Below are 14,778 nucleotides of genomic sequence, written 5' to 3' on the forward strand. Positions count from 1 at the left end.
ATGAGCAGACACATTTTTTCCCTCCAAATTCTAAATGTCAGTCATCCATTATTGCTGGGAAAACGGGAAATCAGACAAGTACGTTGATGAATGATGTCAGGATAAGATCCTAAAACACTCAAGCATCCATAGGTTTGTATAGGTACATCAGCTTAAGGAAATGCGACACTTCTATTAAATGATTTCATAGTCATCAGCCAGTTCTGAGCATCACTCTCATAGACAAATCCCAGAGGGTGGTGGGGAGATTTGTTTGAAAGGCACCAGTGATGAAGTTTCAGCATGTGGACAGACTGGACAAATTATAGCTGTTCCCTTTCAACCAGAGTGGTCAAGGGAAGAATCAATGAATTGGGAATTGTGAGAGGCAGTGATCATTCAAGAAGAAACTAGATCTATTGGCAGTAGGTTTAACCTGGCTTAGTTCTCAAAAGACATTTTGAAATTGAGATAGGGACATATGTTTTTTTTGAAAAAACTGGTTATCATTCAGGGTTAATAGAGAGCTTGGTAATGCTCAAAAAAGAAAATATTGCAAGGCTGTGAGCAGTTGTGAGTTAATAGAGACATAATGGGCTGTGTCAATCTGTTCACCAATAAGATCATTAATAAAATTTCCTGCAAAACAACAAACATTGTCAGCACACCACTCCATCCTCAAATGTTTAAAATAGTTCAGCCAACTAAGTTTGTGTGTATGTCTCAATGAGAATTTTGCAATAATTCCATTCAGTGACATTGCCTAAGTGTGTACTAACTGCCACTTCCCACCTCCCAGGTATCCTGCCGAGCACTGTTTGTGGGACTGGGCTTACAGTTTGTCCTTGGCATCTTTATCATCAGGACGGAACCTGGCTTACAGGTGTTTGATTGGCTTGGAACCCAGGTTCAGGTGAGGTCAGAGGGAAGGAATCTCACTCAGGTGTGGGTGTCATCCACTAGCAATGCGATGTTATTGTTGGTACCTTAATAGTTCCATATCATTTTAGCATTTTCATTGCTCAGTGTTATCTCCTAAAAACAGGAGTCACAGTATTACTGGACAATCCACTTCCTGGTCCCATAATTTAACACTTCCATTGTACACTGTTGTCTGCTAAATGAAGGAGGTACAAGATTAATGTGTGATCAAATTTCTGGGCTCATACTTTGTGATAGATTAATTGAAATAGTAAGAGGAGAAAAAATTAGTCAGACAATCATCATCATTATGTGCTGCGTCATATGACGTGGGCGATCATGGTCTTTCCATGACCATAATTGTTCTTGCCAAATTTTTCTACAAAAGTGGTTTGCCATTGCCTTCTTCTATGCAGTGTCTTTACAAGACGGGCGACCCAGCCATTATCAATACTCTTCAGAGATTGTCTGTGGTTGCATAACTAGGACTAGCGATATGCACCAGCCGCTCATATGACCATCCACCAACTTCTCCCTTGGTTTCACGTGACCCCGATCAGGGGAGGCACTAAACAGATGCCCAAGGGTGACCTGCAGGCTAGCAGAGGGAAGGAGAGCCTTACACCTCCTTTGGCAGAGACGTATCTCTAACCCACCTCTGGAGTAAGACAATATAAGATACAAATATTGGGCTGAGGAAAGATAAGTGCAAAAGCCAGGTTCTGCATTGTTTTCAGCTTGTTCATGCTTGTATGAACATTCTCTCCTCCCACTAACAATATATTGGATGTGTTCATCACTAAATATCAGCAATGAACCCACCAAAGCATCTTTATCAGTGTTTAGTAAACCTGCGGCCTCAGTTAATTAGAAAAGCAAGACCAATTTATCAATGGAAATACTGCCACTCCAAACCTCACACCTTGTTGACTCAGAAATGTAGTCTATCGCCATTCATTCCATTCACTGGGTCTAAGCCCCAAGAATCCTTATCCAATACAGTGCGAGATTACTTTCTACCACAAGGAAAGTGGTGGGCACAGAGGCGGGATGGCCGTGATCTCCTCAGCAGGTAGTCAGCTGGTGATGTTAGCTCTGACGAACAAACAAAGGAAGGTTTCTCTCCTGAACAGAACTGTTCCACTTTATCTATTGTTATTTTGAGAAGAGTTCTGAAGCAACATCAACACTGAAAGCCTTACAGCTGTAACAATAACTTGCTTTGTTTTCCTTGCAGACCTTTCTGAATTATACAATTGCAGGGTCCAGCTTCCTGTTTGGAAATGAGTTGATCAATGGCCTTTTTGCCTTTCAGGTCAGTTTTCTACTTCCTCTTATTCTGGTGAATGAACTATTGCCTCTGGTCTAAGTTTTACAACATTATAGACAACAAGTTGGTCCCTAAATTGTAATGAAGGACACAACTGCAGGGTAACCCAAGAAAATATTTAACGCAGAGTTACCTACTCAAGGAGGGAATCTGAGGGAAGAAATTGATACAGATTTGAGCAAATTGTAACTGGACACGGATTGCAGTTCCATGTGATTGCAGTTTTGAAAGAATGCGTATATAAGTAAAGGCTGTAAACACTATGGAAGTTCTGATAGTTTCAGACCAATATTTCAGGCCAACAACTTTACTCATCAGCTTAAATACTGGGTATTCACATGATCGGGTTAATGTGCTTGGGTCAGGGAACTAGGTTTGTTCTAGGTGAAACAGACAAAAAGCTGGAGGAACTCAATGGCTAAGGCAGGAAAGGACAGTCTACGTTTCGTGTCAAGACCCTTTATCTGGACTGAAAGACAGATCAGAGAGAGGTATAAACAGGTGGAGCAAGAACTAGCAAAATGATAGGCACATCCTGGTGAAGGGAACTCTTGTTCCACCATTTTCCCCTCACCACTTGATACCAGCTCTCTCTCCTCTACATTTCAGCACAGATGAATGATTTGAACTTGAAATGTCAACTGTCCAATTCCCTCCACAGATGCTGCCTGACCCATGAGTTCCTCCAGTGTTTTGTTTGTTGCTCCAGGTTGTTTCAGCATCTGCACTTTCTTGAGTCCCCATTTGTTCCAGGTGACTTGGAAATAAAGTCTTAAGAGTCATGGAGACATAGAGTTACACAGTGCACAAACAGGCCCTTTGTCTGAGTTGCCTAATTAAAATAGTCCCATATGCCCTCATTTGACCGTTCCCGTTCTCGGTCAATGGTAGGGGTCCATGGCATAAAAAAGTTTGGGAACCCCTGCCCTAAATCTTTCCTATCCACGACCCTGTCCTAATGCCTTTTAAATGTTGTAATTTTGCCTGCCTGGAGCAATTCAGGATGTAAAGATCAGATGGAATTTCCATAAGACCATAAAACATAGAAGCAGAATTAGGCCATTTGGCCCATTGAGCCTGCTCTGCCATTCAATCATGGCTGATTTATTATCCCTCTCAAATCCATTCACCTGTCTTCTAACCATAATCTTTTACACCCTTACTAATCAAGAACCAGTCAACCCCAGCTTTCAATATACCCAAAGACCTGACCTCCACAACCATCTGTGGCAATGAATTCCGCAGATTCACCACCTGTTGGGTAAAAAAATTATTCCTCATCTCTGCTCTAAAGGGACATCCTTGTATTCTGAGGCTATGCCCCTGGTCCGAGACTCCCCCAGTATTGGAAACATCCTTTCCATATCCACCCTATCTAGGCTTTTCAACATTTGGTAGGTTTCAATGAGATCCCCTTTTATTCTTCTATCCTCCACACATTGAGGTCTGAATGTGGAGCAAGCACTGACAAACTGCAGTGGGCAGAAGCTGAGGGAAGCTGTGAAGAGGCTGAACTACGTGTCATCATCAAATCAGCAGAATCTTACAACATATCTCTGCACGGCGTGGCTGAGAAATTGAGTGATGGGGGGGGGGGGAGGTGGAGGAAGGGAGAACCAAAGAGGGAAATCAGGAAGAGAAGTCATTGCAGGGGATTGTTCAATTACAACTTAATTGACAAGTGCAATATCATCTAGGAGCAGTGTGACCTCAGACTCAGCACTGGGACTGAACCTATCTCAAAGCAAAGCAACAAGTTGAGAAAGATCAGAACAAGTCATTAACCAAGGTCACTCACCATCACAGAGGGTGGTCAGTCGAAATTTCGATTAAAGCCTCTTCAGTTCTGTGATGAAGATAAGAATTTGATTATGGAGAATCGATCACAGGGCTTCATAAATGAGGGGATGGGTTACTCTGTTTTGGGAACAGAAGAGACTGCAGATGCTGGAATCTGGAGCCAAAATCCAGCTCCTCCTCCTTTATTTGGTCCCAGACTCCACATTCCTCCATAGTCAGATTCCACCAGCCTTCATCGCCTCCACCTCAAACCTCACAGTCTCTGTCACGATCATGACTCCTCCCTCCTCCATTCTCCTATCGCACCTCCTCACCTGGATCCACCCGTTGCTGGCCAGATTTTTCAAAACCCTTTCCCCTCACTGCTTTTTTCTGGCCACCTCTCCACTACTTTTCATTCCAAATAGAGAGTCTCAACCCCAAAATTCAACTGTCCATTTCCCAGCATGTTATTTTTGAACCTGTTTTGGTGTTGCTTGGCGACAAACATTGGCCAGGTCACTCAGAGATACCCTTCTACTGACACGCTGTGAGACCTGTAACATCTCCTTGAATGCTGGACAGTTGCAAGGCCTTGGTTTTTAAAATATTGGCAGAATTCCCCCAGTCCAGGAGGGTCAGCCTTGGCCAGTTGCATCCTTGAATCATTGCATTCACTCCTTCAGGATTTTATTCAATGTTTTGTCTCTTTGTCCACAGGCATTGCCAATCATTGTCTTCTTCAGTTCTGTGATGTCCGTTCTGTACTACGTTGGCGCTATGCAGTGGCTAATTCTTAAGGTAGTAAACATATATCCCTGGTAGGTACTGCTGAACTTATGATGCTGTAACATTAGTGCATTACATTCTGCTTCCCCAAATCATTCCATTAACTTCAATAGGATACTCTTCGGAGGCAGAGCAAATGTAAAGCTTGAAAGTTACTTGCCTCTCCTTGTGCTTCCCTCTCTGTGCCTCCATACCATTCCACCACCATCGCACACCTCCCCTTGCTTTGATTTTCCATGGATGTATCACCGTTGCACTCAGCTGTTTTGCTGCATGTGGTCAGTGTGAAATCTGGTGTTGTTTTCAGATCGCGTGGTTGATGCAGGTTTCAATGGGTACATCCGCAACAGAGACTCTGAGTGTTGCTGGCAACATCTTTGTGGGGCAGGTAGGTAGATAATTAAAGATAACTTCTGTTAAGTTTTGTCAATCCAGAAATTAATCAAAAGAACAACATGAGACCAAGATAAATGTATGTTCGAGATCCGTTCTTTACTTTTATTGGCATATATAACATAGTGGCATAATGACATTCGCCATTCTCGTACTTTTATATACAGTATAACTCATAATGAATTATGTAAACAACAACAAATGCTTAATCAAACAATATATTTACAATATTACTCAAGTATTACTGAACTATTAAATACACTACACTCATCCCTGCTTAGCTATAAACTCCAACTCAACAGAGAATGCATTTTAATTCAAATATGTAACGTATTGCTCTCTAGTCATCTTGCTTGTGGAAGGGCATCTTTCCTGACAGTGGTGGTGGGGCGGTGGGTCACTCTGCTTGGCAGGTGAGACTGGTGGCTGTGAAACAATCTCAGGTTCTGGGGCCTCCTCCGTGGTGGTTGTAGGAGTTGGCTCTGGAACAACAGGAAATGGTTCTGTCAGCTCTGGACACCTTCCTTACGGATGTGAACAGTGCACGGCAAGCTGCTCCACCTGCCGATCTTTCCCGGGCCACCGGACAAAGCTTCAAGCCTGGCTTTCATTTTGACCACACCTAGATGACCAGCTCCTCCAACATTTTAGTTCTCAGCTTGGATGGTACAACAACTGTTAATCCCCACACAAGGCAACCTCTGTCAAGGGCAAGTCCCCCTTGGTGCTGGTAGAATGTGGGAACTGGAAATTCTGATGCAAATTCCAGCCATTTTGGGTAGTCAAGTGGACCTGAGATGGTGTGGGGCCTTTTCTGGTTTCCCTGTGGATCATCGGTGCCATAATAGGGAGAATGTCGATTTGCATTATGAAGAATATGTCAAAAGGAGTGTCCTCTTTTGTAAATGTCTCAGGTACTTGTTTCCTTTTCCAAAGGTAAATAGAACAATCCATCAGCATTTTCATGATTAATTGTCCTCTTGAATTAAATCTTGTAATTGTGTCCCCCAAGAAGCTGAGCCCATTTCTGCATTCATGCTGCTGCTTTCAGTGGAACACCCTTCTGTAGATTGAAAATGGACACCAGTGTTTGATGTCAGTAATGAGGGTAAACTTTCTCCCATACAAGTACTGGTTGAAACATTTTACACCTCAAACCAGACTCAAGGTGTGACGAGAGTCCCTGCCCATAAGACCATAAGACATAGGAGCAGAATTAGGCCATCTGGCCCATCAAGTCTGCTCCACCATTCAATCATGGCTGATTCTTTTTTTCTGTCTCCTCTTCAACCCCAGTTCCCAGCCTTCTCCCCGTAATCTTTGATGTCATGTCCAATCGAGAACCTATCAACCTCTGCCATAAGTACACCCAATGACTTGGCCTCCACAGCTGCATGTGGCAAAAAATTTCACAAGTTCACTATCCTTTGGCTAAAGAAATTTCTCTGCATCTCTGTTTTGAAAGGGCGCCCTTTTATCCTGTCTAGGCCTTTCAACATTCAAAAGATTTCAATGAGATCCCCCCCTTATCCTTCTGAATTCCAGTGAGTACAGACCCAGAGTCATCAAACGTACCTCGTATGATAACCCTTTCATTCCTGGAATCATCCTTGTGAACCTCCTCTGGATCCTCTCCAATGCCAGCACATCACATCTTTTCTAGGATGAGGGGCCCAAAACTGTTCACAATACTCAAGGTGAGGCCTCACCAGTGTCTTATAAAGCCACAGCCTCACATCCTTGCTCTTGTATTCTAGACCTCTTGAAATGAATGCTAACATGGCATTTGCCTTCCTCACCACCAACTCAACCTGCAAGGTAACCTTCAGAGTATTCTGCACAAGGACTCCCAAGTCCCTCTGCATCTCAGACTCCTCGATTTTCTCCCCTTTTAGAAAATAGTCCGAACATTTATTTCTACTACCAAAGTGCATGACCATGCACTTGACAAAGATGGTTTGGACTCAAATACTGGAGTTTGCAAAGCAAGGGACGAGACATGGTACCAAACTGGATCAAGAACTGAGCACAAACCAAATGCTAGACGATATCACTAGTAGGGCTTACAATTGAGTTCTGAGGCTCCATTCAGGTGCTCTTTAAATACTCAATTCTTGGCACCCAAAACATGACTGGCAATTAACGGGCCGATCTTGAACCCTCATGTGTCTGTGCCAGTTATCCATATATGGTGAGACAGTGTCTAAACTCTGGAAGCTGGAACAGATGACTATGATGACAGTCTTCACTTGGATGGTGAATAATCCATGACAAAGTCCATGCTCTTTCTAGAACAGCTAGGGTGTGGAGGAAGCCCTGAGGTCAGGTACAGGTCTCCTTGTTCCGGGCGTACGCCTCGTATGCCTGCATGTACTGCCGGATATTTTTCATCAATTCAGACCACTAATATGATGCCTTGATAAACTCAAAGGTCCTGGCAATCCCTGGGAGAGTGGTTATTCTCTATGGATGTCCCCATTGGAAGACCTGAGATGAGATGGAACTTGGACCCAGAGGACTGTGCTTTGGAATCTCCCCTTGTGCTTGGGCCTTGCAAACAAGAGCGTCAATTCCCCAGTGAATTAGCACTACCTCCTTGGCTTGGAGCTCAATGGTGGTAGGCTGCTCCTCTCCTGTGGGTTCATCAAACTGACAGGACAAGCCATCGCATTTCTGGTTCTTTGTCCCCGGTCAATAAGTCAGGATGAATTTAAAGCGGTTAAAGAACAAAGACCACCTGGCCTGCCTGGAATCCAGTCTCTTGGCCTCCTGAATATAAGCCAGGTTCTTGTGGTCTTCCAGACGATTAAAGGGTTCTTGGCCCCCTCCAGCCAGTGACGTCATTCCTCCAAAGCTAACTTAACTGCAAGATGTTCCCAATTCCTGATGTCATAGTTTCGCTCTGCCGGGGATAGTCGCCTGGAGAGGAACGTACATGGATGCAGTTTATTGTCCGATGGTGTCTGTTGAGACATCACTGCATCCATTCCAAAGTCTGAGGCGTCCACCTCCATGACGAAGCGAAGGTCCGGGTTAGGAGAAACCAAGATGGGAGCTGATGTGAACGGCTGTTTAACTCTACAAAAGCAGCCTCCGCTTCGATAGTCCAGACAAGGGGGACCATGGATCTCTTTGTTAGCGCTCTCAGTGGGGCTGCCTCTAAGCTGAAGTTCCTGATGAACTTCTGGTAAAAGTTTGCAAATCCCCAGGAATCACTGGGTTTGTTTCACACTAGATGGTTGTGGCCAGTCTCTGACTGCCTGGGTCTTAATAGGGTCCATCTTTAGGTTGCCATTAGAGATGAAAAAAAACAAAAATGAAAAGGCGGCCATGTGAAATTCAGACTTCTCCAGTTTAACATAAAGTCCATGTTTTCAAAGCCTCTTTAAGATGTCCCTGATGTCAGCAACGTGCTCCTCCTTGGACTTTGCGAAGATTAGGAGATCATCCACATTGACAAAAGTGTACTTATGGAGAGCATCAGGAGCACATCACTTTTGAAGGCCTGAAAAACAGCTGGAGCATTCACAAGACCGAAGGGCATAACCAGGTACTCGTAGTGACCTGTCAGTGTATTGAATTCAGTTTTCCACTCATCGTTCTCCTTAATACGGATCACGTTCTATGCACTCCACAGGTCTTGCTTCGTGAATACTCTTGCCCTTGCCTTCACCCTTGAAAGCCGCATTCTTGAGTGGGGGGTAGCGATTATTGGCCATTATGAGGTTTAAACACCTATGATCAATGCATGACCATCTTTCCTTCGTATGGAGAAGAACCTGCGGGTGAAGTGGAGGGCTGAATGAAGCCCATGGCAACAGCCTCCTTTATATTCACCTCCATTGTGTTTCTCTCTGGACCCGAGAGCGCGTACAATCGAGAGCTGTCGGCTGGATTTCTTAGTCTTCAGCTCAGGTTTTCCAGACTGCTTGGGCATCTCCTTGGTCTTCTCCTGAACTAGAGGTTCTTTCTCTCGAGTTCATGACAGTCCCAGCTAGACAAGGTCGTAGCACACACAGTCCTGTTGGCCGGGACCATCTAGTCTATCCTTGAGGGCAGGACTAGGTCTCCCAAAGGCCTCAGGTTACCTCACACTGAAGGGTGTCCCCTTGTTGGTCATTGGTCTCGGGAGAGTCTAGGGGTCAGAACACCAGGCTGCAAACAAACCCTCTTACAATGACTGGACCAGGGAATTATTCTCCCCTCCCTTCTGACCATGGATGAGTTATGCTGGGACAGTTAGGGGTACCTGACAAACAGGGATATGAGTGGAGAGTCAGTGATGTAAAAACTAATGTCTTCCACATGATCCCCTCTCCTCATCTGCCCGGAACCTAGCGGGCAGCCATCCAAGACAACTGCAGGCATAGACCAGCTCAACTCTCACAGCGGTATGTCGAGCTGACGGGCGGTTCAGAAAATTACCCCCTGCCCCAGAGTCCACAAAAGCCATCTGCCTCAGGTTCTTACCCCAAGTGAGTTCTGCCTTCAGCGCGAAACCAGAATCCATGGGATCGGGAGTAGTGTCTGCTACTGACACAGTCCTCCTGACACTGGACAGTCTCAGCACTTTCCCGATAGGTGCAGCCTGAAACACTCGGCCCGCAGGTGACCTGCTTCCCCGCAGTAGAAACAGCTCCCTTGACTCTGACACCAGGACCTCTCATCGACAGAGAGTCTAGTGCAGCTGATCTGCATGGATTCAACAGGATCTTGAGCAGGAGACAGACTAGTCATGGTCCAAGGTTGTGGAGCAGAACTGCCATATGTTGGGACTAGCACTCTTTGACCTTCTGAAGTAGTCCCTCAATCACTCTATCAGGCATTTATCAAGACAAATGGACTTGTCAACCAGAATCTCTAAGCTCTGTGCTGATTCTCCCAAGGCAGGGCATCCTTCAGTTCACCTTGGAGTCCATGGCAGTATAGCGTGGCCAAGGCCTCCCTGTTCCAACCACTCTTAGGCCAAGGTCTGAAACTCGATCGCATAGTCAGCCACTGACCGTCCACCCTGTCGAATCTTCATCAGACGGTCCGAAGCTCAGTCTGCTCTGGTGGGATAATAGAACACCTTCCTCATGGCGGCCCTGAATTCCTGCGAATCTGGGCAAATCTCTGACCTGCATTCCCAACGCGCGGTGGCCCAGGCCAGGGTTCTCCTGGTCAGAAGAGAGATAACGAAGGCCGCCTTTCCGTGCACCGAAGGGAACCGGAGCAGCTGGAGTTCAAACACTAATGAGCATTGAATGGGGAAGCTGCAGCAGGGATCGGGCTACTGTCCAATCTCTCCGGGGTTGGAAGATGTATTGACTCTGCAGAGCAACCAGCTGCCTCCCCCAAGCGACTCTGACCTCCCTCTTGCGAAAGTTGACAAACGGCTACCTGGAGGTCGTGTAGCTCCAGGCTCTGTCTGGAAATCCTCTTGCTGTGGCTGGTCACAGCGGATGAAAGACTCTGATACCCTGACCCTGCTGGGTCCATGGTATTGTGACGAGAGTCCTTGACGAGGATGGTTTGGACACAAATGCTGGAGTATCTGAAGCAAGGACTGAGACATGGTTTGAAACTGGATTGAGAACTGAGCACAAAACAAACACTAGATGATATCAGTAGTAGGGCTTACTATTGAGCATCAAGGCTCTATTCAGGTGCTCTTTAAATGCGCGATTCTCGGTGCCTAAAATGTGGTTGGCAATTAGCAGAATTGTCCTGACGCTTAAAGGGACCGTTCCAGCTAAACCCTGGAATCTGTGGAATCACCTCTCTGTCAATCTGTGCGTAACGATTCTCTGCAGCAGTAAGGGAACGGGATGCAAAGGCCATGGGCATTCACTTCCATCACTCATAGCATGTGACATGACTGCACCTACACCATAAAAGGAGGTGTCACAGGCAAGCTTCACTGGTTGTTGTGGATCATAATGTTGAGTACAGTGTCTGATGTCACCATTTCCTTTGTCTTTCGGAAAGCCATCTGCACTGCTACGTCCATTTCCATTTCTTCCCAATCTGTAGTAATAAGTTCAAGGAGTTCAGCACAGTAGCCAGGTTCTGGCAGGAATTCGTAATAGTAATTGACAAATAGTAAAATGGACTGCAACTGTGACACGTCCTTTAGCCTTGAGGCACCCATCACTGCTTGAATTTTCTCAACACTTTTAGTAACCCTTGTGCGTCGATGGTCTAAGCACAGTAAGTGATGCTTGGTTTAAAGAATTCACTCTTGTTGCATTGTGATCTGAGCCGATAATCTTCTAATATTTTTAACACTACCTTGGTATTTTGGAGATGTTCTTTGTCATCCTTACTGATAACAATGACGTCATCCAGGTTACACTGAGCGCCTGGGCAGCCTCGCAGCTCCTGGTCCATAGCTTTCTGCCAGAGTGCAGGTGCAGAAGCTACTCCAAAAATAAGCCTATTATAGTGATAAAGCTCTTTGTGAGTGTTTATGGTGAGAAACACCTTGGAGTCTCCTTCCATCTCCATCTGTAGGTAGGCCTCAGCTGAGTCCACTTTGCTAAAGTGTTATCCTCCAGAAAAGTTTGCAAAGATATCCTCTATCCTGAGCAGATGGTATTGATCTACTTTTAGTTGATTGTGACCTTAAAATCACCACAGATCCTGACAGACACATTCTTCTTGCCTACTGGGATCACTGGTGTTGCCCATGGACTCCATTCAAACTTGGAAAGAATTCCTTCATCCTCCATGCGCTCTCACTCACTGGCTACTTTATCATGGATAGTATAAGGAACAAGATGGCCTTTATAAGACTTCGGGTTTAGCATTTTCATTTGACCTCAATGTGTTTGAGTTTTCTAATGCCGTCAATCTGCTGAGGGTAGCAGACACCAACAGAATCAACAAACTCATTCGTAAGGCCAGTGATGTTGTGGGGATGGAACTGGACTCTCTCACGGTGGTTGCTGAAAAGAAGATGCTGTCCAAGTTGCATGCCGTCTTGGTCAATGTCTCCCATCCACTACATAATGTACTGGGTGGGCACAGGAGTACATTCAGCCAGAGACTCATTCCACCGAGATGCAACACAGAGCGTCATAGGAAGTCATTCCTGCCTGTGGCCATCAAACTTTACAACTCCTCCCTTGGAGGGTCAGACACCCTGAACCAATAGGCTGGTCCTGGACTTATTTCCTGGCATAATTTACATATTGCTATTTAACTATTTATGGTTTGATTCGTATTTAACTATTTATGGTGCAACTGTAACGAAAACCAATTTCCCTCGGGATCAATAAAGTATGACTATGACTATGACTATGAACACTGCTTTGGCATCATCCAGTATATTTCTTAATTCGCTTTCAGCTGACCCTATTGCAGGCGGTGTGGCATGCAAACGGTGGATGGACCTCCTATCAAGTTGTAGTTGTCTCAGCCAATCACATCCTCACAATGCTGGTCCATCTGCTTTTACCACATATGGCTTGTTGGTTGTTGTATTTCACTGGTACAAATGTCATGCTCACAGGAGTTATCTTTTCTCCATTATAAGTTCTTAATCGGGTATCTATAGGCTTCAGTTCAGTATCTTTGAAATGTCATTCAAACTCATTTTGTGGAATGACTTGAACAGCCAAGCCAGTGTCCATTTCAGAGTTAATTAATTTGCTGTTTTTTATGTGTAGTAACTTCAAAACGTAAAGACTAATGGCAATAAAAAGACAGGAGTCCAGGAGAATGGGCCTTAGTTTGTTCTTTACTTTAGCAAGACATGCTAAAGTAAATGACATCCCGTTGGTGGTGGGAGGAGAAGATGGCAACGCGACGCAGCGCCCGCAGCTCTCCGGTGAAATTATATCGTATTTGTTAAGTAGGATGCCGTACACAATTCTGATTTGATGGAGACAGACGTGAGAAGCAGAAGAACATCTGGAGAAATTTCTGAAATGCCCGGTTCGTTGCCGCTGCTACTGTGCGATCGACAATCTCCAGAGGGAAGGCCCCAAAATCCCTGGCTTTGCCTGCTGCTGGTGACCGAGGCTGTGGTCAAAGCATTCAGCAGAGATGGTGCTCGGTACTCGGTGTCGGAGGGCTGATCAGAGCTCGAAGTTTTCGGACGACTCAGAATGAGACTGTGGTCGGGCATGGCAGGGAGAGTTTTCTTCCTTCTGCCATCTGCGTGAGATGTGGGACTTTCAAGAGACTTTGAACTTTTTTACTGTGCCATGGCCTGTTCTTCATCAAGTTATGGTATTGTTGCACTGTTGTAACTATATGTTATGATTCTGTGGTTTTTGTTAGTTTTTCGGTCTTGGTCTGTCCTGTGTTTTCTGTGATATCACACCGGAGGAATATTGTATCTTTCTTAGTGCATGCATTACTAAATGACAATAAAAGAGGACTGCGCGTCCTCATTATCTAATCTAAACATGCACTTATCATGTGGTAGTACTGTGACATATCCAATTCATATATTTTTACATATAACCCATAATGAATTATTTAAATGAAAAATAATGCTTAATCAAACAATATATTTACATTATTACTCAAATACTATTGAAATATTAAATACACAATACCGTTCACTTCTGGTGTAAAACCTGACGAAGGGTCTCGGCCTGAAACGTCGACTGCGCCTCTTCCTATAGATGCTGCCTGGCCTGCTGCGTTCACCAGCAACTTTGATGTGTGTTGCTTGAATTTCCAGCATCTGCAGAATTCCTGTTGTTTGTCTATTGTTAATTTCCACATTGTAAATCTCAAGGTTACCTAGTTCTGTGTCACTCTTATCATTATCAGATTTTTCATCAATGGCATGCAGATTTGTCCTCTTTTTGAAACTGCAACTTGACTTTTTAGCTTTTCCTTTTCCCAATACAGTCCATTTATTTTTGTCTGCCCAAAATGTTCTTTATTTGTGTCCTACTCTGTTGCATTTTCTGCAAGTTACACCTCGAAACCTGGCTGGTGTATGTGAGCCCCTGCCACCATGATAGCACAAATTGTTCTGCCAGATCACTTTCTGTTTAGATGTTGCAATTTTGTTCACGCTCACTTTTATTCCTGACTACAACTCAATTGCGCCTTTAACTGTGGTTTCCATTGATACAGTGATTTCAACTGCTCTTTTAAATGTGAGTTGTGCTTCAGTTAGGAGCTGTTTTTGAATGCTTTCTTGTAAGATTCCACAGACTAAATGGTCTCTCAGTGCATCATTGAGCCCACCACTGAACTCCAATGCTCAGACAATCTCTTCAATGCAGCCACAGGTGGCTGGGGAGGCCAACGTCATTGGGTATACTTAAAGCAGATTAAAGTTGATAGGTTCTTGATTAGTCAGGACATTAAAGATTATGGGGATAAGACAGAAGAATGAGGTTGACAGGGATAATAAATCATCCAGGATGGAATCGTGGAGCAGACTCAATGGTCAAATGGCCTAATTCTGCTCCTATGTTTTATGATCTTATGGTCTAACAGGGGGTTGTACCTTCACTCACCCCAATCTTCTTTGGTTTTACCAACACAATCTCCCATTCTTGAAATCATCATTGATCTGCCACAAGACTTCCATGCCACTGGATGTCAGTCAGGAACAACAAAGCAATATTTGCAAA

At 44.6% G+C, this 14,778-nt stretch overlaps 1 protein-coding gene across 4 annotated transcripts in view; it reads left to right on the top strand.

Moving 5' to 3' along the window:
* slc28a1 (solute carrier family 28 member 1) overlaps positions 1-14,778 on the top strand; it is an 86,987-nt gene that overhangs the window by 52,127 nt on the left and 20,082 nt on the right. For all 4 annotated transcript variants that reach the window (XM_063070862.1, XM_063070863.1, XM_063070864.1 and 1 more), the window contains 4 exons: positions 779-892; positions 2,138-2,215; positions 4,730-4,810; positions 5,106-5,186. In XM_063070862.1, coding sequence (XP_062926932.1) covers positions 779-892; positions 2,138-2,215; positions 4,730-4,810; positions 5,106-5,186 — 354 coding nt within the window. The remainder of the gene's footprint in view (positions 1-778; positions 893-2,137; positions 2,216-4,729; positions 4,811-5,105; positions 5,187-14,778) is intronic.

This window comes from Mobula hypostoma, chromosome 18, assembly GCF_963921235.1.
Source record: "Mobula hypostoma chromosome 18, sMobHyp1.1, whole genome shotgun sequence".
Taxonomy (NCBI): domain Eukaryota; kingdom Metazoa; phylum Chordata; class Chondrichthyes; order Myliobatiformes; family Myliobatidae; genus Mobula; species Mobula hypostoma.